Here is a 24734-nt window from a genome sequence, read left to right as displayed (position 1 = left end):
GAAAGATGAGTCCCCCCCCCATATGTGTAGTCAAGAAAAAAAGGAGGGCATCTTACATTTTCATACATATTATGTTTATGTACAGTTATTTTTTTCCCAAAAAACCCCCCTCTTCTGTGTAACTTTTTTTTAGGAGAAGTAATCACCTTATATTCAGAATCTTCCTTTTCACGTAAATATGGTAATAAGGGGTCTTGCAACTTAGATTATGAATAATAAGAAATAAAGATTGTAGCTGCCTCATGCAGGTCTCTGCAGATACAACGTAAAGAATTAATAGAAATAAATAAATAATAGGAATGCTTTTTGGTTCTTCCTAAAGCGTAAGTGCTTTGAGATTATTTTTTTTTAGAAAAAAACACTGGGTACATACTAAGATGTCAAACTAGTTTGAGGACAATTTGTGTTACAAGGTTTTACTGTCTGCAGTTAAATTAAGGTGGTAGGAACAAATTTTACGAGAAATGATACCAAGGAACTCTGATCTGCAAAATAAACTTTTATTGCTACAGAGAACCACAGGTAAATGCAACATGCACACAGATCCAAGTGGGCAGCCGTGTTGGTCTGAAGCAGTTGAACAAAGGGGGAGTCAAGCTCACCTTTAAGACTGAATAAAACTTGGTTTGTCTTAAAGGTGCACTTGACTCCTGCTTTGTTCAACTGCAACATGCTCACAATCTCATTGCAGCTAATTGTCAAAGCAATTGCTTGTTCTGTGGTTTCGTTTTCTCCCATTGCTGTTCTTGAGCTTGACAGGTTGCTGTTCAGATCACTAGAACTATTGCACTGATAGAAACCTTGTATGTACAAACTTAGTGTTGAGTTATCTATCCAAAGCTAAGCTTATTTTAAGTCCGCTTTAATTTTATACAGAAGCATTAACCTACTTTTACTTAAAGAGAGGAGGGCACTGTGACAATTGGGGACTCTCCTACCCACAATCCCTGGAGACAGGAAATAGGGATCCTTCTGTCTCCACTGGGAATGGGGTGCCTATCATTCTTGGTTAACTCCTGCCTCTTTCTGAGAGCAAGTCGAAGAAAGAGTTCCACGCTTCTTCATTGAGCTCATAAACTGTTTCTTCCTTTGTGTACCTTTATTTCCTGGATGTGGCTACTCTTCTGTGCTCTTAAAAAGATGATGATGATATTGGATTTATATCCCACTCTGTACTCTGAGAGTGGTCACAATCTCCTTTACCTTCCCCCCCACACAACAGACACCTTGTGAGGTAAGTGGGGCTAAGAGAGCTCTTACAGGAGCTGCTCTTTCAAGGACAAGTCCTACAAAAGCTATGGCTTACTCAAGGCCATTCCAGCAGCTGCAAGTGGAGGAGTGGGGAATCAAACTCGGTTCTCCCACATAAGAGTCCATGCACTTAACCACTACACCAAACTGACTCTCTAAGAAAAGAAAGAAAGAAAGGCTGCTTCATTTCTACTATGTCCCATTTCTCCAAAACTTCCATTCAGCTACTGCAATAGTGTCAGTTGCTTCTTATCCTGCTTCATCATTAGACACTGTAGTGTCCTCTTAGTGAGAACGAGTGGCAGTCGTCCTCTGGCAGTGAGGCAAAAGGGCTGCACAAGCCAGGACCTCTTTGCACTGTCCAGCAACAGCTATTCAAGAGCAACACCAAACTTTGCAGGTGGCCACCATTTACATTATAGAGAGAAAACCAAGTGCATGCTGGGGAGGCCTGTGTATGGCATGGGGACTCTGTGGGAGCTTATACGGCTGGAAAAGGGGCATGCTCCAAGGTGGTAAGTAAGCAGCACATGGGATCTCCAATGTTTCTTAATGGGGGGGAAGGGGTGGATACAGAAGGCCTCTCAGTTCCCATAGCACTCCAGGTCGGGATGGAACATTGTTAATGTCCAGTGGGATTGCAGACATTGGGAAGTGCTCCTGACAGACCCACTGCATGTCCCCATGTGCCAGAAGTGACTTTCTTGCCAGTGGGGCACTAGACAGTGCAAAGCCTGTCCTACCAAGGCAGCCATGAAAGACACAACAGCCAGTTCGGTGTAATGGTTAAGTGTGCAGACTCATCTGGGAGAACAGGGTTTGATTCCCCACTCTTCCACTTACAGCTGCTGGAATGGCCTTGGGTTAGTCATAGCTATCGCAGGAATTGTCCTTGAAAGGGCAGCTGCTGTGAGAGCCCTCTCAGTCCCACCCACCTCACAGGGTATCTGTTTTGGGGGAAGAAGATAAAGGAGATTGTAAGCCACTGAGTCTCTGATTCAGAGAGAAGGGCGGGATATAAATCTGCAGTCATCTTCATCTTCTTCACCACAAACACTATCCCCCTGTTTCAGATCCATGAGGGATATTCTGTAACATATTCAGCAAACTCTGACCATTACTTGGTTAGAGAGGAAGGGGAATTGTCTGATGATGAAGAGTCCCTTCCCTCTGCTCCACACACCAAATGGCTTTTTTCCTCAGAGGACCTCCCCTCACTCCTCTGTAAAGCTCTGAAGATATCAAAGCTCTCTGTTCCCAAAGCAGAGGAGTCACAGGTTGCAAATGCAGAAGAATCAGCTGAAGGGGACCTGCAAGTTCAATCAGGGAGCTAGGCTTCATTTTCCCGTTCCCAGGTTCTTTCCCATAGAGAACCAGGTACTGTGGGCTATTCACTGTTGCATTCCTCCTTTCCTTCTAAGGTTACTAGGTTATTAACAATCCCAGCATTGGGCATCCCTGAATCTCATCTGGCCTTCGGAGTGTACCTCGCCAAGGAGGGAAGAAGGATACCTTAGGGATGCTGAGGACTGCAAGAACTATGCAGTTCTATGCCAGTCCCTTGGAGCAATAGCTTCTGTGGGTGCATCCTTCATGGTCAGAATGTTAGTCCTTTGGCTGTGCAAACTGCTCAACGTCTCCAGATCTTCAGCTTATTTGTAGCTTACCATCCATTACTGGGGTGGAAAAAGTCTAAGTCAATCCTGAGTGGGCAGATTCAGCACATAGCTCTTGTGTTCTCATCCCAAGGTTTTCAGGTGCCAGTATCACAGCTCATTCAATGAGAAGCCTTTGCACATTTCAAAACTACTGTTCTAGTCTCCAATATCTGTAAAGTTGCTACATAGGCACTGGCTTCCATGTTCATCAATGCTAGTTCACATTTCTTGTGTATTGTTCCAGTTTATAATGGTCTTTGCGGTTGCAAATTCTTTTCTGCCTTCTGTTACCTCACATGTGCAGTGTGCTATATTTGTGAGTATCCTCTCCCATAGAGCTACCGTTCATTTTGAAGAAGGCATGGTCCGTGATGAGCTACATTAGTGAAGGAAGTCTCTGGACTAAGAATGGTGGGCACTCCCTCCCCACTGGTGGGAACAACCTATTTCCTGGCTCCAGGGATTGTGGGTAGGAGAGTACCAAGGGATTGTGGGTAGAAGAGTGTCAGTGTCCTCTTTTTCAGTTAAAAGGAACCTTAGTGATAATGTTCCATTTTTCTTGCCCCAGTTGGAGTCAGTGTTAACATATAAGAACCATGGAGTTTATGGTTATCTACAAAATACTGTGATTTTTACGTTCCTAACTGCTTGCCATCTGATTGCAGAGTAACCTCACTTACTTGAGGCAGTTATTCCATCATTCGTGTTAAGATTTTGCTCTTAGAAACAGCATTTGAAAATTGCTTCAAAATTACACTTGAGTAATGTTGTTTGCATGTACAGTTCAAGTACAGTTTTAACTTCTTTTCGTGCTTGATCAGTCGATGACAAGAGTGAAAGTGCAAAGCATCCTTCCGGGAACGTGATTTCCTCTGACATGGACTACAGAGCTGGCTCCTCCTTTGAGCTTTCTCCATCCGATAGCTCCGATGGCACCTATATGTGGGATGAAGAAGGACTGGAGCCCATTGGAAATGTCCATCCGTGTGGAAGTTATGATTCTTCAGAAATGAACAGTATAGTATGTATAGCTTTTATTGTTCATGTTTTTTTCTGAAATAAGGTCACGATTTCAGAAAGTGTAAAGTCAGGCTGCTGCCTGAAGGCTCGTAATCTAAATTCAGGCAAGACACAGGAAAGAAGTAGCATAGACAAAGAGATATTAGAATATATAAAGTAATGCATTATTAAAGGACACTGCACTTTTGTAAACACAGAATCACTGATAGCTGAAATGGGTGTCATTAAAGTTTACTGGTATTTATACATTAAACTTTGAACTATGTGGTGATAAACTGTATGTCTATGTTAGTTTCTGTAGCCTAAGTTGACTGGCAGTGGGGCTGTATGCTATGAATTGCACGATCATATCCATTCATTAATTGACTTAGACCACACTCCCGTGTACACTTTTCTGGGAGTGAGCCCTATTGAGCATGGGGGATGCGGGAGACTTGCTTCCTAATAAGCATAAGATTGCACAGTTAGTGCTGGAAACTTTAATTAGTTGGCTGATGGTCTTATTTTCTGACTTGTAAAATATGTAATGTTCTTAGCAATTAATGCAGTTATCTTAATTGCAAAAGCTGTTCTTACAGTTGCCTTATAAACTTGTTATACATGAATGTCTTCTAAAAATGGCACAATATGCTTGCACTGTGGATGCATTTCCTGCAAACTGAGGTTCTCAGTGAGGCTTAGTTGTGTAGACAGGCAGTGTACTAGACTAGGAATCATAAGTAAACTATGGGGCACAGAGAAGAAGGCCTATGTGAGTAACATAAAGAGTGCACACTTTTTCGTGATGTTTCCTGTTGTGAAGGTGGTAGTGGTGGTGAAATGGGCTCTATTGAGCTATATTGTGATCATTCGTGGGTGCAAATAGATCGAGGTGGCCAAACTAGCTTAACGTAAGAGCCATGTCGAATACATGTCAGAAGTTTGAAAGCCCCAAGGAAGGAAGGCAAATAGATGGGGAGAGGGAGGAGAGGTGAAAAGAAAGTAACTTTAAAAGCCACTAATTGGCTTGGCTTGTAGAAATGATTTAAAGAGAGAAATGCCTTCTCCAAGCTAGCTGATGGGGTGGTGGGGGCTTTGAGAGCCACACAATATTTGTGAAAGAGCCACATGTGGCTTCTGAGCCACAGTTTGGCCACCCCTGAAGTAGATCATGCCCATAGATTTTTTTGTAAGTACTCATTACAGTATTTTAAATAATGTTTGGGTGTCTCCACATAAAACAGAAAAACAACCACATAAACCTGAGGGTTCTTGGAGCATTTTCAAAATTGCAGCCATAGTTTGATTTTCATGGGAATCGCATCTTAATCTAGAGTTCAGTTTCTATTCAGTAATGTCTAGGGGGGTTTCAGTTTTTTCCAGCTGTTTTCTGGCATTGTTGTTTGCTTCAAATCATGAACTGATGCAGAAAATTAGTCTTATAGCTTTGATGTAGCTACAAGACTAATTACTAGTGGGAAAATAGCCTAAAGATAATTCATTTTATAGAGCTGAAGACAAGATGTCATTGGAAGCAGGCAGTAAGCTTTAATTTGTAGTGTAGTCTGCTTAATGTGTACATTAACTGGTGAAGGCTGCTGATAATTAGTAGGTCACAGTTGTTTACTTGAGTTTACTTTTGGTTCTGGTATATTACTCTATGGATGAAAAAGTGACCTTATAACAAGTAGTAAATTTAATTGTGCTATGTTATAACACACTGCATATCTCATACACCTATCTTTGGTAATAATGTAATTGAATCTTCTGCCTTTTAACTGCTTAATCAAGGGGTGTCAAACTCATTTGTTATGCGGGCTGGATCTGACATAAATGAGACCTTGTTGGGCCGGCCAGGGCCGTATCTGACTGGGCCATTTGTGTACCTATTTAAGATCAGGTAGCAGATATAAACTTTCTAAAGGACACAAACACGACTAAAGTTTTTTTTTTTTTTTTTTAAAAACCCTTAAAACATGCTTAAAACGTTAGCACTTTTTGGTCTTAAAGATGCTTCCTTTGTATTTCTCCTGTAGGATCCAGGGAACTGGGCAAAGGAAGCTCTGGCTCTTTCCCTCCCACCCCAGGGGACCATGAGGGGGGAGGAACCTCAACCAATGGAGAAAATCCAGATTTTGCTCTGTAACTCCTGTGCAATTGAGCAAGCTTTGCAAAGCAAGTTGAAATACAGAAGGAAGCAAGAGAGAGGGAGAAGGAAGCACATGCGACTGTTGCTTGGGGGCCTGATGGGAGCACTCCAAGGGCTTGATTTGCCCCTCGGGCTGCATGTTTGACACCCCTGGCTTAGTCAGTAAAGTTTTATATTGGTTGATAACTCTAATTAGGCTACATCATGTGCTTGTTGCTTTTGTAAAATAGATGTTTGGTAGCACTATTTTTGATGTGCTACCTCAGACTTTCTACATTTATTCCTGCTCCCTAGGATTGGTTATTTTGAACATAGACTTTATTTTTCTTTCAAAATAAGTTGGGCTTTGGCTGGCTTCCATATTGTCTTGGAGAATGGATCTAAGTGAGGTGTGCAGGGCTTCTTTTGTAGCAGGTACTCCTTTGCATATTAGGCCGTACACCCCTGATATAGCCTCCTGGAGCTTACAGTAGGCCCTGTACTAAAAGCCTTGTAAGCTCCTGAAGGATTGGCTACATCAGGGGTGTATGGCCTAAGATGCAAGGGAGTTCCTTCTACAAAAAAAAAAAAAAGCCCTGGAGGTGAACAATTCATTGCCTAGAGCAGGAGAGGGCAGACTTTATTCTGGGAGATATTTAATTTTTAAAAGAGCTTTGGGAGCTCACTGGCCACCTGTTGGACAGTTTTTACAAAATGGCAGTTTTTACAAAGATTACAGTATTTCAGAGCTGGTCTGCATTGCTCAGGTGGGGAAATCTTTTCTTTGTTTTCCAAGGATATACAAGGACCACCCCAAACTTTAACTCACCTGCATGGGAATATGTGCAATTAACTCTGTTTTCCCTGGGAGAAGCAAGTAGCAGCTTCAATTCAGGAGGAAAAGAGTCAATAGCATTCTCCTTCCCTGCCCTAGGCAAGGGCTTGTGCATGCAATATGAAGGAGGAGGTGAGGTAGAAGGGAAAGGGTTGCACTATTTTAGTGCACGTGCTGTCAAAATGAGAGGTTTCCCATCCACTGTGAAGATACTCGTGTGAGCTCTTTCTTTGTACAGAAGAGAGAGAAGCTACTGCTGTAGCTTTATGCAGAAGAACAAGAAAATGATGTTAGCAGCCTTGAAAGGGAAGCAGAGAGGCTTGGAGAGTGACTGGTCACTTCCAAGTGACCTTCTGGCTACCCTGATTTAGGGCCCTGGTTTTCATACTGCGTTCCAGGGAAAGGTTAGCAGTAATTGTGGACAAAGTTTCCTGAAAGTCAGATTGCTGAACCACCACGATGTTTCTTGCAGCATGCAGCTGCGAACATAGTCTTGGTTTGTGAGACCTAATGGTGAGGCCCAACAGGCGTGTCCTGTGTAAAGTGCATGCTGTGAGGCAAGCTGTAAATTTTCTCCAACATACAGGTGTTCTGACACGGTAGTAAGATAAGTGCTCTGTAACAGTAGAAGGTTTTTGAAACTACTGATTTACTGTGATAAACATCAGCTGATGACAGATATCAATAATGTGAAACAGCAAATACTCTTTAGCTTTGAGGAGAACGTTCTTAATGAATGGGTAGTTCATCTCACTGTATTTAGGGGGCTGGGGCTCCTTTAGTTAGAATCATAGAGTTGGAAGGGACCTCCAGGGTCATCTAGTCCAACCCCCTGCACAATGCAGGAAACTCACAAACACCTCCCCCTAAATTCACAGTTGTTTATCTTCTGGGAGACAACCTCTTCCAGCTCTCTATAGGACGCTTTGCAGAATCTAGTATTTCCCCCTGAAATAAAAGGCTTGCTTTAAGAGGCTTGTGTTGTGCTGTGACTTGATTTAAAACAACATTGGCTGCTTCTGGCGAGATGGTTCTGTTGGCCAAGTGTTCTTCACACTGCTGCCTCCTAGTGAACATACGTAGGAATTGTGTCAGAATGCTTAACTGAAAATGATTAGAGCTCTGTAAATATGCCTGTTGTTTTTAAAGCTTCAAATAGTTATTAAACCCCCGCAGTCGTGATCCAAACTGCTTATTGCTATGACAGCAGTTTCTACTTCAGCTTTCCCTCCCCTCCGTATCATAATTCACACTACCACCAAGGCCCTGAAAGCTGTTTCAGGAACACGTTTGCCAGATGTGCTATATATAAGGCGGCACTCACAGATTTATTTTCCGTTTGACATTTTGACAGAATTTTATTTAATTTGCATAATTTATCCAGGGTGTTGAATTTTTATTGTTTGATTCAGTAATTGCAACTGTTTTATTTCTAGCACACACCCACGCCAATGAACTTAATACTGAAGTTAGGTTCTTGTAGCTGAATACTACAGTGAACAGTTGCACAATGACCGATTGCACAATTTCCAATTGTTTCCTGAATGTTGTTTTTAGTGGTTTATCTCTTAGCTTTTTGTGGTTACAGCTACCACACTAGCACCCTCTCTCTCTCTCTTTTAGTGGAGAAAGCCTCTAGTGGTGGTTGAATCTGCTCCACTATTGCGGAAGGAGTTTTTTTTTGTCTTATTTTTGGTTGAGCGTCTCAGTCAACCAACATCCGTTTTTTCCTTTTTAATTACAGTGCTGAAATGGAGGTGCTGCCTAGGGTGAAGTGCAAAGCGGAACCCTGAAAACTAGATACAGTGGTTTTGGCTACTCACATTGAGAATTCTGGTTTTAATTGCCTTTTGAAGGAACATAACAGATGTGTTAATTGCACCTGGAATAAGCTATAATTTTGATGGAGAAACTAGGTAAAGATTGTACAGATTTAACTGTCTCATATGGGGACTGGGGGTTTCACTTTGAACCTGGGACTGTGCTGTTATGAAAAGCCTTTTAAGATAGTGTCTTGATTAATTTCTTGGGAGAAACTTCAATTTAAAATTGTAATTCACCTTGCTTCATCTTTCCTGAAATGTTTTTCAATAAAGCTAAGACACTCACGTTAAGATAAAGAAGCCACAGTGAAGTTGTGTGTGTTAAGTTGTATTTTGCACTTTTTTGTTCTTGCAGAGCAATCCTATTCCTATCTCTGTATCCTACAGAAAACTAAGAATCTGGTAGACTGCGCCTGTTCAGTTTCACTTATGAATGACCAGCACAAAGGTCAAATGACTACTCTACCATAGATGCTTATTTTTTTTACAGAATGGATGATTGCAGGATCTCTGGTCAAACGCCTTGTGCAGACATATGGCAGATCCTGTTTCTTTCTTTCTACAAGTGGATTGCATCTCTCCTGACATCCTTGTGTTAAAAAATCAGTATTGTCTTCTGGCAGTGCATCATTTCCCACCTTGGAGGCTTCGTGTAGTCCTTCAGACTCTTACTAAGATCTGAACTAGACATGATGGTGTTTTCACGGGGACACTGCTGCCATTTTAAAATGCTGCAAGGTTCCAATTTTGATCAGGCTCATAGCATGATAATCTCGTCTTCCCCATGTCTTATCAAGTGTTGAAACAGCTATTAAGGGTGTGTGGTTGGAAAATCTGCTGGGGCATGTGGTCATTTCAACACTTAACGAAGTATAGGGGGAGGAAAAGAGCTGCTCAGTCTGCTGTGCCACAGGCCAATCGGGATCAGGCGCTTTCAGCATTTAAAAATGGTGGTGGTGGCCATGAGGAGATAGTCATGTCTAGTTTGGCCCTAAGTCTCTGTTTGAAACCTCTTTGGAAGTTTCTCTGAAATATCTTGCCCTTAAGGTTCTGTTCATAATGGTGTTTACTTAGTAAGGAGAGTGTCAGGACAATACATTTCCCATCTGTACAGGGCTTTGCGTCTTCTTCAAGGTAAGATGATCTGTTGCGTATCTCCGGCATTCATCTCAAAAATGAATCCAATTTTTTTTCTTTGAGGTAAAGCGATTTGATTGCCTTCGTTTTATCCAAAGCCCATTCATCTGAAGAAGAGCTGCTGGTACATGTTGGATTTTTGCAGGGCTTTACATGCACATTTACTAGGGAAACATCCTTTTGGATGTTTATGTAGATTATGCAATATAAACAGAACTAAGGAAACATCCATCTATATACACAGATCCCATCAAATTAGCATTTTTAGATTTTCAGTACTCTTATCAGATCACAAGTATACGTCACTCAAAGTGACAGACACCAGTGGCGTAAGTAGCATACTTGGTGCTTGGGGCAGGCGGTTCTTAACACCACCTCCTTTATATATATATATATATTGCTGTCAAGTCACAACTGACTCATGGTGACCCCGTTGGATCTTCAGGGCAAGAGACATTCAGAGGTGATTTGTCATTGCCAGCCTCCACATCAGCCGTACTTAGCTTCTGAGATGTGATGGGATCAGGCTAGGCTGGGGCTATCCAGGTCAGGGCCCATCCTCTATATGATAAAATCAGGACTTTTTTTTTTTTTTTTTGAGAAAAAGCCCAGCAAGAATTTATTTGTATATTAGGCCACACCTTATGACGTTACCATTGTTTTGTGCAGGGCTTTTTTGTAGAAAAAAGCCCAACAGGGACTCATTTGCATATTAGGCCACACCCCCTGACACCAAGCAAGCCGGAACTGTGTTCCTGCTTAAAAAAAAAAGCCCTGGATAAAATTATTTGCAGTAAGAATCATGAAATAAAACAAATAATAATAATGGCCCGGAAATAGATTCAGGGGAGAAGCCGTCTTAGTCTGAAGCAGCAGAACAACTCACTCAGAGCTGGTTCGGAGAAGGGCGGACTATAAATTGGAAATAATAAAGTTGGTCATAAAAGCGCCATTGGACCCAAACTTTCTTTTAGCGGCCAGAAAAGAAACTCAGACAGTGAGAAATTTAACTTCGTATACATAATCATGCCAGTAAAAAAAAAATTGCTGGGTGACCTTGGGCCAGTCACATTTCTCTCAGCCTAGCCTTGACATGGATAGCCTGATTTTGTCAGATCTGAGGAAGCTAACCAGGGCTGACTTGGAAGCAGGTAATGTCAAACTACTACTGAACATCTCTTGCCTTGAAGATACTTTTAATCTGGAGGTATTGATAGGATTGGGATGTTAGCACCACCAGTGTTTTTTTAAGTTTTGAAAAGTAGAAAATTGTACATCTTCCAGTAAAGTCATTATCTACTGTCCCATTGTAAAGGGACTGCGTGACTGTGAAAGTTAAGGGCAGTGTATTTCTATTACTTACAAGTCTCAGGGCCTCAACCACTAGAAAGTATCACCACACACTCTTTAAGAAGGACATGCATATCTATGGCCTTAACATCTGAATAGCAGACATGTGCAAAGTAGCAAAATACATCATGCCTATCGTTGTCAGGCACTCTAGTCTTAGGCAGCCTAAGCTGGTGCAGTCTTTGGCCATAGGATGTTCTAGCATGTTCTTTAATACAGTAGTTGGGGATCCTTCCTTTCCAATTGTGCAGTTTTTTTAACAATGCAATATTCAAAATTACAGACTTAGATTCTGATGAAAACATTAGATTTCACTACTATGGACATAAGAGTCTTGCTGGATCAGACCAGTAGTCCATCTGGTCTAGCATCCTGTCTCACATGATGGCCAACTGGTTATTACAGTGGGCCAGCAACAGATCATAAGGCTGAGGTATTCAAGAGTTTATTGGCCTGAATGTGGAGGTTCTCTGTAGTTGTCATGACTAGTAGTTACTGATGGATGTGTCCTCCATGAACTTTGCCAACCCCCTTTTAAAGCTGCCTATCCTTATAGCCAGGGGTGGAATTCTAGCAGGAGTTCCTTAGGCCACACACCCCTGATGTAGCCAATCCTCCAAGGGCTTACAGAAAAGACCCCCATCTCTATGATATCCTGTTTAAGGTTCCGTAAACCATACTCCACACAGGGTTCCAAAAGAGGCCACACCATAGATCTGTACAGGGGTATTATAATATTGGCATTTTAATATTTAGTCCCTTTGCTAAGAAATCCCCAGTGTGGAGTTCTCTTTCTGGGGCAAGTGATGCTCTGTATTCTTGGTGCTTGGGAAGGACAACAGTGTGAGGACTTCTAGTTTCCTGGCTCCACTGACGGACCTCCTGATGGCAGCTGGGTTTTTTCGGCCACTGTGTGACGCAGAGTGTTGGACTGGATGGGCCGTTGGCCTGATCCAACATGGCTTCTGTGTTCTTATGGAGTTTGCCTTTTTCCCTGTTGATGCACACTGAGTCAGCATTTTCATTGAGCTGTTTCAGCATGACCCCAAGGTGCCTTTCCCTTTCAGTTGTAGCAATTTCACATTCCATTAGCATACACTTAAAGTGATTTTTCATTCCTGTGTGCCCCAGTGTTTGCTTATCTGAGTTGAATTCCATTTGTCACAATGTTGCCTACTCGCTCAGTTTGGAGAGATCCTCCAGCAGCTCTCCACAGCCTGCTATACTTTCCAACTTTTTGAATAATAATTTTGTGTCATCTGCAAACATGGCCACTACACTTCTCACCCCTACTTCCAGATCAGATTGGACCAGATCAGATTTATTTTCAAGCACACTAATTTCTTGACCATTTTTCACTGTGTAGAGAGCGTGTATTAGGTCTGCTCTCCTCCATTATTTACAACCCAGAGGGCACGTAGCAAAGCCATCTGGCATTGGGATGTTTATGGTATGGGCTAGCAGTTGGTAACTCAGGGTATCCTCCCCTGAAGAGCCATTTTGGTGTAGTGGTTAAGTGTGTGGACTCTTATCTGGGAGAACCGGGTTTGATTCCCCACTTGCACCTGCTGGCATGGCCTTGGGTCATCCATAGCTTTGGCAGAGGTTGTCCTTGAAACGGCAGCTGCTGTGAGAGCCCTCTCCAGCCCCACCCACCTCAGGGTGTTGTGGGGGAGGAAGGTAAAGGAGATTGTGAGCCACTCTGAGACTCTTCGGAGTGGAGGGCGGGATATAAATCCAATATCTTCTTCATCTTCTTCCCCCTTGCTTCACACAGACAAATCTTATCTGTTCACAGAGCGGTGTGAGAATGTTTCTGATGTTCTTTAGTAGAATAGAATGCTTTAGTAGTAAATAGATAGTTGCCTAAGTAACCTGTGAACCTGTGACTCAAGTATGCCTCTGTATTGTAACCTTTGATGATATCCTATATTGTATTGTAACCTTTGATGATATCCTTGGTACCCCATTACTCCCAAGGCTTGTGTCCTTGGTAGAGTTCCTGAGTTTCCTGAAATAAAATGATCTTTTGAATTTAAACAAAGGACTCTTGTTATTGGGAAATACCGGTGCTTGACATTTATATCCCGCCCTCCCCTAACGGGCTCAAGGTGTCTCACAACAATTAAAACAAACATAACATATTAAAACGATGTACAATGAAATAATTCCCTTACATTCTACAGTCGTTGCGCCCAAGGTATGCATTGATATTCTGATTATTCCAGTGTTTTTGGTTTCAGTTCTTCCAGTTCAGTGAGATTGCCGGTGCTGCGGAATAAAAGCCACCTCCCTCTAAACGTTGAATGTAAATTTTAACAATTCGGTCTTACAGGCCCTGCGGAACTGGGACCCCACCTCTTACAGGCTTTGTGGAACTGGGATCTTGTGGGACCCTGCCTCTTGCTTTCCTCTGTTGAGAGAACTGCCAGTTTATTGCTGTTCTTTGCTTCTGGTCGTTTAATCAACTTTAAACTCATGATTACTTTCATTCACTTTTCCCCATCTGCGAAGCTCGCTCAGGCATCTTTAGTGAGGTACCTTATCAAATGCCCTTTGAAAATCTGAGTATATACTATCTACCAGGTCACCATAGGCTACATGTTTGTTCCCTTTCTCAGAGAACTCCAAAAGGTTAATGAGGCATGACTTCTGTTTGCAGCAGCCATGTTGATTTTCTCTCAGCACACTTTGTTCTTCTGTGCGCTGATCAGTTCTCTCTTTAACAGTTTCGGCTAATTTACCCGGGACAGACATCAAACTAACTGTCCTGGTTTTCCTTTGAACCTCCTTTTAAAATTGTTGCATCTGATACTCTACAGTTCTTTTTGCTGAAATGTGAGGGGATCATTTTGTTCCATCTTGTTGATTAGGGGAGGTTTTGCATACCTTGGCAAGCCACATTTTCTTTGCATTCTGCTGGCTGCTTACTTACATGTTCATAGTTCTTATATTTATCATAGTACACCTGCTTTTTTAACATGTTCCTAGTATCATATCTGTAGCTGTAGACACTATGCAGTCTTCTCTCAGACATGGCTGTGAAAGTCTCTGAATAAAACATGGTGGATGCCACCTATGGGTGGAGACTGAAACTGCAGCCAACACCTCACTTTTCTAAGATGGGAAAAGATGGTATCTAGTGTTCATTTATGCTCGGGGTGGCCGACCAGTGGATCAGGAGCCACTTGTGGCTCTTTCACACATATTGTGTGGCTCTTGAAGCCCCATTACCCCATCAGCTGGTTTGGAGAAGGCATTTGTCTTTTATTTATTTAGCTGACTTCTATTTTGCCCTCCCTGCAAGTGTGCGCAGGGCAGATTACAACATATAAAATAACATAGTTAGTTAAACATAAAAATATTAACCAGTTAAAATAAGAATTAAAACAAACTGCTGTTGGCCAGGAATACACAGAATTAGTGACTGGCGCTGGTGAGTACAAAACTTCTCAAGAGTTGGGCCCATGCAGAGACGGCTGCGGCAGGGAGGCCAACTTAAGTGAAACGTTAGGTTTTTGCATCACTACTTCATCCTCTGTTTTTATGCCAGTAAAGGTATGAAATGGGAATGGAAACATCACTTCTCCAAGCCAGCCAGAGGCTTGGAGAATGCATATAAAGTTAAAGTTGTTTGCTTTCCACCTCCCTCCCTCCCATTTATTCTTTGTGGCTCTTACATTAAGCAAGTTTGGAAATTTGAAGGTGATCATCACCTGTTCAGTAATCCAGCAAGTATGTTCTCATCTCTCAGGGAATTGAAATTGTTTTATATGGATGGCTTGGGACAGTTGTTCTACTTAAACTCCCAACAAAAAGTATCATTCATTGCTTAAATATTGATTTCTGTTGAAAGAGTGGTTTTTGACTGGTAGTGAAACATTTTTTCCCCTTAAAACGTTTATTGACTCTCAGTTTTGTATACACCCAGATCACAAGGGATGATACTCTAGAGAATTTTAAGATAGCAGTAGAGCACTTTAAACAGGGCTTAGTCATCAAGATTTCCCCTCTCCCCCAAACACCTACTATCAAAAAGTACATGGAAAATGGAGGCATTTTAATGGTAATAAATCATGCTAATGTAAAATTACTTCATTATTTAAAACATTACTACATTGCCTTTCATGGTCCCCAAGGCAGCAAACCTTTGAACGCAAATATATATAAAATATTTAGGCACGGAAAACACGGCCCCTGAAGATGAACAGAGTGGTCAGGCATGTTTGTATTGGAGTAGGTGGTCCATCAGCTATGCCATATAGGGCTGTAAAGGTCAATACCAGCTTGGAATTGTGCCTGAAAGCATACTAGGGGCCAGTATAAGATGGAGCAAGACTGGAATCATATGGTTCCCACAACCCACAACAGTTAGCATTCTGGCCTCAGCATTCTGTAACGCCTTCAAGAGCAGCCCCATGTAGAACACATTGCAGTAATCTAATCTAGATATTACAAGGGCATACATCATAGTGGCAAGATCTTTCAGGTGAGAGGCTGAGGATTTAGTCACATACAGCAGTGGATAAATATTTGTTTGTTTGATTTAATAGTAATAACCTTCTTAAGTTAAAAAGATGCATCAGGAGAGGGCAGTTGACAAAATGGAGGGGGCGTTGATCCTTTTCAGGCTCCAAATAGATTACCTAAGCATCATTCCCGAACTTTGGGAAATGCTTCCATATTTTTTCAATTGATTGAATTCTATATGATAATGACTATTCTAATGCTTGGTAAATTCACTCATGAAGTCTAGGTGGCAGCAAAGGAGCATTGTTATGCTATTAGACTACATTAATCTGCTGTTTTAAACATTATTCAAGGCATACCGAATGTCTGCTTTCATGTCTCCCCTCTCTCTGCAATCAGATGTCAAAACCTACAACTGATAACAAATGTCTGTAACTTTAGGCAAATCTGGTTATATTAAGTGAGTAGCAGTTTGGACTGTGTGCTTCCTTGTGTCTTTCTTAATGAGAGCTGGGTCTCTGCTAAGTGGATGTCTCATCAGTTAGAAGCTGGCATAGTTTTACTTTTTTCCAAATTAAATCGTAGTTAAAACCTTCTAGTCCAGAAAATTGTGGTACAAAGAAAGACTAAAAGTGCCGCATCTATTTTCTGTTTCACAGATGATCTTGATGCGGTTTCCATATAAGAAACAGATGTGCAACCGCCTGTTAGGGTATTGGTGGGCCACTTTAAATCTGTTTAAATCTTCCTGCAAGGGAAGTAGTTATAGGAAGGGAGTATGATGACTAGTACTGATAGTGATGGATCTTTCAGGCAAAAAAATGCTAAGCAGGTATAGTTTTAAAAATGCCCTATGAGGTGTTTCACTTTTGTTAGCAGTATCACAAAGTATACTATGCTGTTTTCTATATAAAAATCAATGTAAACTTTTTGTCCATTTGAAAGCTGTATTTTCTCACAAAATTTAACAGAGTTGCTGTCCTGATGTTATTAAAAAAAAAAAAAAATCCAGTATTACCGGCAGGTGTCTTTGAGCATATACTGCAGAAAGGTGCCTGAAAAGGCATGTTTTTTTTAAAAAAAAACATTCTTGCATGCAATTTGGTCAGTCGGCTTTATTTTTAGCAGGACGCTGACAAGTACCTCTTTTGGTATATGCATCTGAATCAATAGGACAGTTCAAAGCGGTTTATACCTAAATTTATTTTAAATCTTATGCATTAAGATCCCAAATAATGAAATTACTGGTTTAATTAATCCTGCAAATTGCAGGAGCCACACTTCTAGCAAGGATTCTTTTGGCCTTTTGGGGCTGATTCCTCATGCTTTTTCCAGCTGCCGACAGAATGCCGGCAATCATTCACATAAAGGAAGTCGCCGGAATTAAGGGAGTTGCTGCTTCCGGAAGCATCACAGAATAGTCAAAACGACGTAAGAAAAAGGAGGTGTGGTAGGAAAGGGAAACAGTCCAGTGTTCGAATTCCAAAGGGTTTTTTCTTTCCTTGCATAGTAATGTTAAGTTTCCCAGTAGTGAAAACTGCATATTCATTCAATTCTATGAAGAGAAATTATGGAGACATCTGGGAAAAGGGCCAGATGCTCCTGGTCAGATATTTTAAATAGGTGCCACCGGTATAAGTATGGCTGTCTATTTCCATATTTGTTTGGGGGGAAGGATGGGGTAGGCTAGAAATGTGGTAAGAGATCTATGGATAGAGCCCTGTGGCAGTATGTCAAAGGTGACATAATCCTATTGTAAATTAGTTGGATTAATTGTGTGCTAAATTGTGAGGATATTAGCACAATACCTAAAAGTGCAGCCTCTTGAACTCTTCCTTGGGTAACTCCAGTCTTTACACATAACCTCAACAGAACATTATTTTTTAAAAAAAAATGTAATGGGAGAGCATCATAAAACAGTCATTAGAGTTTATAAAATAGGTCCAGTTCCTAGATATCCTGCTGTACCTGTTGTTTATCAGCAGGATTCCTGATGTACTAATTCTCGGCTTTTAAAAAGTTTGACTGCTCCTTCAAAACTCTACAAGTTGCTTATGACTCTTACTTAGCTTCAGGGGCCTGCCAGCTTTTCAGAGACGCATGGGTGCTTGCTTCTGCTTTGGATAAAAACTGCTTTAGCTGCAAGAAACTTGTTGTTTTTATTTTGTTTCCAGGCATATTAAAATGTCACTTGCTGCTTCTTGCTATTATTTAAAGATTTGCCTTTGGCAACAAAATGAAATGCAGGGCTGCAGAGTTCAGGCCTTGCCATGCTGTGCAAGTGTGAGCCCATAAAGAGGAATGTTGATGTTTCTCAGGTTTTCATCCACTTTGATTCCAGTCTTACAGAAATCATTAACAGTTCCATTGTAAACGCATGCTACAGATACGACCTAGTATCCTTGTATTCTGAACGGAGTGTAGGGTTCTTCATAGAAAGTGTTTATAGTTATGTAATTCATGGTGTCTAGTTACGATGGTTAATATATTGGACAGCCAATGTTTTTTGGGGAAAAACAGAAAAGCAATCCTAATAAGAGTACAGAGGATGGCAATCCAATCTTGGCTTCCATTTTGTTAAGAAGCATACTCTTAATGGTTTTGAGAACAATACTTCCAATAACAAGTCTGATTTCTAGCAGTCTCGCATCTGACCTTCAGCGTGCGCATAGTAAGCAGGCTACCACAAAGTACCTTGTTAAATGCAGACGGATCTTATTCATGCTGCCAGTTGGCGTTTGTCCAAATAAGTTTTCCAGTAATCTCCAGTTCAGCACACGTTGAGGTTCATTTTGCATGTTTTGCCTGCCTTGAGTGACCAGTGAAGGAGGAGGCGGAGGAATAGTTAGTTGCACAGTGCTAATAGTAGCATTTGTTGTCCCCATGACAACAGGCATAGCCAGCCCATGCGATTGTGGCTTCAGAGAGACTGAAGATGCAGGCCGTGTCAGTGGCTGCTGCATCCTGATTGGATAGCAGGTTTATTAGGCTGGAAGGCCTTCCTGACTTTGCCATAAGACTGTCATGGTACCAGCAATAATAGGCCCAAGTCCAGCCTCTGCCTATAGCTCCTGGTCCACTCACTGAATTATTTTTATCATTCATCCTCTTTCTTTTCTTTTCTTTTCTTTTCTGAAGGTACGAACATTGTACAATGCTGATCATGTGGGGGGTGGTAGGCAACTCTGACAGGCAGGGGGATTTCAAGCTACCATGAACTAGAAGTTTAGGTTTTGCAATTTTTGGTCTTTTATTTCCTTTTGAAGGATCAGTGCCACCTTTATAGCCAAGGTTTTCTGGTCTGCACTTTGTCACATGCTGTAGGTAAGACAATGCGGAAAGTACAACTTCACCGTAACTTCTAATTCTGTCATGTACAGTATGACATTGAGCCTGGCATTGTGGCATGGCCAGGGGAAATGGCATCAGGGTTTAAATTAGATGACACCAATTTATATACTGCTTATCTGTATGATGTACTACCAATGCACTTCTTACTCTCTGTTTTCCTTTATTTATCTTAATTATGCAAGGTGATTGCATGTTAGAGCCTACCAGGTACATTTGAGATACAGGACTGCTCAGTTCTGTTGTGAATAGATGCATTTTGGTGCTTTTAGTAATGGGAAGTAATGCATCTTTTAAACAAAGACTTTCCAATTCAAATATATTCTGGTCAATTTTTGAATAAAATGAGAACTGCTTTATGTGTTAATGTTATGCCTGAACCTATTAAACATCACTGAACTTCAAAAAACACATTTGTAAATGTTTCCATGATTTGCTTTTTAAGTTCCTGACTCAGGGAGTATGATTTTGGAAATAATTTCTACTGAAACTGTCTTTGACCTGACTTTGCTGTCTCTCTCCTTGAGTCGCTTAGTAGTGGGTCAGGAATGAGTGTGCTACACATGTTGTGTGTGTTTCTGTTCTCAGACCTATTCCCGTGTCTGTAGAAACGCCAAGGAAGGCCAAAGGAGCTAACTTTTGCTGGAATGTTTCCAGAATCCTGAGTAGATAATGTGCTTTTATAAAATGTTGCAGTTTGGTAGGTTCTTACTCTGCACATAGATCTGTGTACATTGAAGAAGCAGGCTGAAATATACATACTTTCTGTAGCATGTGTACTCCTTCCCTTATAGGATATCTTGAATAACCTTGATTCATGCGACCTTGAAGATGATGATCTTATGCTTGATGTCGACTTACCAGAAGATGCGCCCTGTGATAATGGTTAGTGGGGAAAAAAATCTGTTATGTCTTACTGCACAAAGTGTCCGCCCACTACATGGATTGCCTTCCGCTTCCCACCCTCTGCCTACCACCATCATGACGAACTCCATATTCTCCCAAGGATGCCAGCAACCATATCTCTGTTCTGGGCTTCTGGAAAGAAACTGTTTAATTCTTCTGAAGTATCTAGTGTGGGAGAGTTCTATGCAGCTGCATTTCCACTAAACCTTAAAACTATTATCTGAATTTTAACTACTTATAAAGAGTGCTCCCTATTCACTATGTAATACAGTTCATTCTGCCTCACGTTTTAAGTAACTGTTTAAGCAAATGAATTGCACATAATGCTCAAGAGCTTTGTCACAGGGGTGTTGAGGCTCTCCGTAAAGACTTTCTGATAATCTTGCATTAAAGCTGTTCATTCAACAGTTACCAGAATGTTGTCTAGATGTAAGAGTGTTTTAATCCAGGATTGAGTAGAATATTTAAATATACTTTGAGTCAGTCTATAATTATTAAAATCATCTTTTCAGAGGCAAAAAAAAGAACGTTAGAATAGTTTTTAGGTTTGTTATTTCCCTTGTTCCATTTTTAAGTCTGGGGTGAAACTTGCACTCTATTTATAGCAGCTGCTCTAGTGCAACAAGTATGTTCTCTGTGAAGGAGGATGGTAGTTTTAAATCACAGGGTCAAACTGGGCTCACTTCCCAACAATGCGCAAGAAGGGGATAGGCAGGAAGGAAGGCCTGTTTACCACTCTTATGCAAAACTGCTGCCTACTCAGACACAGAGTAAGAGACTGCTCTGTTATGAAAAGCCACTTGCAGTCAGGGGCTAACAATGTGAAGACGAAGTATTCGGGTAAGTTGAATGCCTAAAGAATTTCTTGAAACTTTCCTTGTTTGCCTGGAATTTATGTTTTGGCTTAACTTGTCATAAGTAGCTGCCAGATGAAACTTTCTCAAACCAACCTATCTGCAAAGTGACAGCCATTTTTAAAAATCTGTTTCATCTTGTGCAGCCTAATGAATTGCTTTCTGTAAGGGTACTGAAGGAGAAAACTGCCTTATGAAATGAAATGCTGTGTGTCAGTTTAAAAAGTTCTTGGGAGTGGTAAGATTCTAATAGCAACGAGATTATTCCTTGGCCTGAAATACTACTGCATTCGAAAGTCACCAGTTTCAGCCTTGTTTCCAGTCTTCCAAATTGAAATAACCCATTGCTTAATGAGTATTCCTAGTGTTAAATTTTTGTTGCTTCAAATTTAGGGTAATCTGAATGTGAATTTAGACACTTAAGTTAATGTTGGAAGAGTAATGAACCTAGCAAACGTGCACAACCTGATTAAAGTGCAGCTAAAGCTTGATTCAGGAACTGACATACTTGATAGTGAAGAGGAGAGCCAGAGAGAATGTCCTAACTATATCACTAGCTGAGGGAGAGAGTAAATGTGGAACTTCTGAGAAGAAGCACGATATTGCCCTAAGAGTAGCAATCTGGAGACAGACAAGGAATGCCACTTAATAGAAGGAAAGGTGTTTGGCCTCACTGTGCTAGCTAATTGTCTTCTTGCTGCCCTCTGCAAGATCTTTGTATCTTCTTTGCACGCAAGACATTGCCTGATCCAACGGTTCCCAGGCAGTTTGCCTCTCTTGTCCTTATAGCAATAATTAGAAATAGAAAACATCACAATATTATAAAAAGCAAAAGAAGCAAATTAGAGCAGTTTAATACCGAACTTATTTACATCAAGTGTTTGTTATAAATTACTGATAAGTAGTGACTAATTAAAAAGCCCCATGGTGCAGAGTGGTAAAGCTGCAGTACTGCAGTCTGAGCTCTCTGCTCACGACCTGAGTTCGATCCCAGCGGAAGCTGAGTTCAGGTAGCTGGCTTAAGGTTGACTCAGCCTTCCATCCTTCCAAGGTTGGTAAAATGAGTACCCAGCTTGCTGGGGGGAAGGTGTAGATGACTGGGGAAGGCAATGGCAAACCACCCTGTAAAAAAGTCTGCCGTGAAAACGTTGTGATGCGATGTCACCCCAGAGTTGGAAATGACTGGTGCTTGCACAGGGGACTACCTTTACCTTTTTAGTGGCTAATTAATTCCTCCTTTAGATTTCTGGGAGGTAATCATTCTCTTTGTAGACCAGTGTTTATGAACGTTCTCCTAACTCCAGTAGATTGCGAAAATATGAATCGTTATGAGCGACCAGAAAGAAATATCAGACAACAGAAGGAAGGGTTGTGGAAGAGGACACCACAACGCTGGACCACTCAAGATCACTACCATCTTGGCCATACTGACCACTACCACCATGGCAGAAATGATTTTAACAGGTAAGGAAGAGATAAATTCTGTTGGTAGTAACTGTATAGTGGCATTCCTGTATGTGGTGCTTTACAGATCAGCATAAGCAAAGAAGCTTCTTCCCTAAGTATAGAATCTAAATCTGAATGCATGGGCTGAGGGTAGGCAAGACCCGACTTTTATTTAGAGGGGTAGTCCCATCAGTGATACTTTTCATCTAGGAAACATTTTTTAAATATAGCACCTAGTGGTCTAGTGCAGGGCTTCACAGGATGCTGACCACAAGTACCAGGGCACTCAGCTGCACCTCCACCTGGCACCTACAGAGCTTTTTAGAAAGTGGGCAGAACCATTGTAAAGCAGGACTTGTTACTGGATGGCTTCGCTGAAAATGTTTCCTGCCTTCAAGAGGACTGCTAAGCCCCTGGCTTTTTTTAGTCAGTGTATGGTTCCATTCCATCTTCAGGCCATCCTTCTTTTTAGTCCTCAGTCTTTTCTTTCTCAAGAGCCCCGTGGCGCAGAGCGGGAAAGCGGCAGTACTGCAGTCGGAGCCCTCTGCTCATGACCTGAGTTCGATTCCAGCGGAAGCTGGTTCAGGTAGCCGGCTTGAGGTTGACTCAGCCTTCCATCCTTCTGAGATTGGTAAAATGAGTACCCAGCTTGCTGCGGGGAAAGTGTAGATGATCGGGGAAGACAATGGCAAACCACCTCATAAAAGGTCTGCCATGAAAACGTTGCAAAAGCGGCATCACTCCAGAGTCGGAAATGACTGGTGCTTGCACAGGGGACCTTTCCTTTTCTTCCTCCCTCCTGCCCAACTTCCTTAATTCCTTTTTTGTTCATTTTTACCTTTCCTCCCTCCCTACTTGGACTTTCCTTCCTTTCTTTTGACTGCCCCTTTCTCTTCTTTGAGAACGAGCTTTTATAAAAATTTTTTTTACAATAAGTAGTTTTGGAAAACACCTCCTGCCCCCAGAGCCTGATAGACACTTAAATAATTTGAGTACTAGCAAGAATATTTGCCAGAGTGTTGATCATGGAATAAAATGCGGCTGAGGGGATGAGAGTGATGGTGTGGAGTTTGACTGTTGCCATTAGCTTTCTTTTTCAAAGCACAAGGGGAACTTTGTTCCAGTCACAGTGAGCTGGGCTGTTGCATGAGGGGACATGAATGGCCAAGAGTAGAAGCCTGCCCCTTCCTTTTCCAGACTTCTATCTTCCCAGTGGTCAGAACACGCTTCCAACCCAAAGTGCAGGAGATACTAACCTTGACAGACCAATGGCTGAGCTTTGGACAAGGCAGATTCATTTGTTTGAAGTGGTTGTCATGAGATTCTTTTGCAAAATGAGGAGGGAGGTTTTGTGTTTGGCTCAGTTTCCTAAGGTGGCCATTTTGATGTCCTCACCCACACCCTGTCATCATTTTACGAGTGCCAGTGGGCTAAAAAATGTCGGAGACCCCTGTCTAGTATTTTCTTTTCTCACTGTTTCATGGATAGATTATCCTTTAAAAGTTAATCCATTAAAAATTATTTTATTTATTTATTTTATTTTATTGGGTTTGTATCCCACCCTCCCCACCAAAGCAGGCTCAGGGCGACTCACAACAGTAAAAGCATTTACAGATACTAAACATTAACTAATTAAAACCTTAAATAATATAACAATTAAAACATTTTTGAAAACAATTTGGTGCTAATAATACATTCCAGTAATTTCAGTCTCTTTGAGTATCCTCATATGAAGGTTGCATCTATATTCACTCACTTGATTATCATAGTGCTACCACTTAGTGTTATCTAGCATGTTTGGTTAAGGTGCTGCATTTTTTGTTTTATTAATGCTTTCTCTCTTGAAAAGATGCTGGAATTAATGCCCAAATAAGTATAGGATTTTATGAATTGATTTAGTGCTGAACACCTAAATTTTGGTGTCTTTTTGTATGAATTTGAGATTTCTGTCATGAAAACATTCATAAAATGAATGTCATTTATGGACCAGAATGTTAGTTTACCTTTCAGTATATGATCCCAATATAATGTGCTTCTTTTTGGGGAGGATTAAACCATCTTTTTAAAAAAAGTCTAGTGTCAGTGATATTTAATTCTACAATTTGCAGAGTAAACTGTTACTCTTCTCTTTTTACCTTACAGTGCTAATAGTAGCATTTAAACTGCAGAACTGTAGCTCTTCTTAATGCATCAAAAAAGAATCCACTAGCTTTGTTAACTCTAATTTAAATATGCTCTTTGATTAAACCAGGGATTCCCAACTCTTTTCAGCCTGTGGGCACCTTTGGAATTCTGGCAAAGCATGATGGGCCCAACCACAAAATGGCTGCTGCCCCAGAACTTACCTTTCCATCACAGAGTGACTGCACAGCCAATCAAATTGGCTACTCAGAAGGCTTGCTGGGCAAATGCCCCACCTGGCCATACCCACTTTCTAAAAAAAACCCTTTGGTGGCAGGGAAGATGTCAGAGGGCACCATAGCACCAACAGGCACCATGTTGGGGACCCCTGAGCTAAACCAGTATGCA

The 24734-nt window shown here is 41.3% G+C and overlaps 1 protein-coding gene across 1 annotated transcript in view; it reads left to right on the top strand.

Moving 5' to 3' along the window:
- The window catches only part of CCSER2 (coiled-coil serine rich protein 2), a 70742-nt gene that overhangs the window by 15846 nt on the left and 30162 nt on the right, over positions 1-24734 (top strand). Inside the window, exons 3-5 of the mRNA XM_060241081.1 lie at positions 3731-3930; positions 19794-19884; positions 22064-22223. Of these exons, the coding sequence (XP_060097064.1) occupies positions 3731-3930; positions 19794-19884; positions 22064-22223 (451 nt within the window). The remainder of the gene's footprint in view (positions 1-3730; positions 3931-19793; positions 19885-22063; positions 22224-24734) is intronic.

This window comes from Heteronotia binoei, chromosome 6 (assembly GCF_032191835.1).
Source record: "Heteronotia binoei isolate CCM8104 ecotype False Entrance Well chromosome 6, APGP_CSIRO_Hbin_v1, whole genome shotgun sequence".
Lineage (NCBI taxonomy): Eukaryota > Metazoa > Chordata > Lepidosauria > Squamata > Gekkonidae > Heteronotia > Heteronotia binoei.
This window is presented reverse-complemented; position numbering and strand designations above follow the sequence as displayed.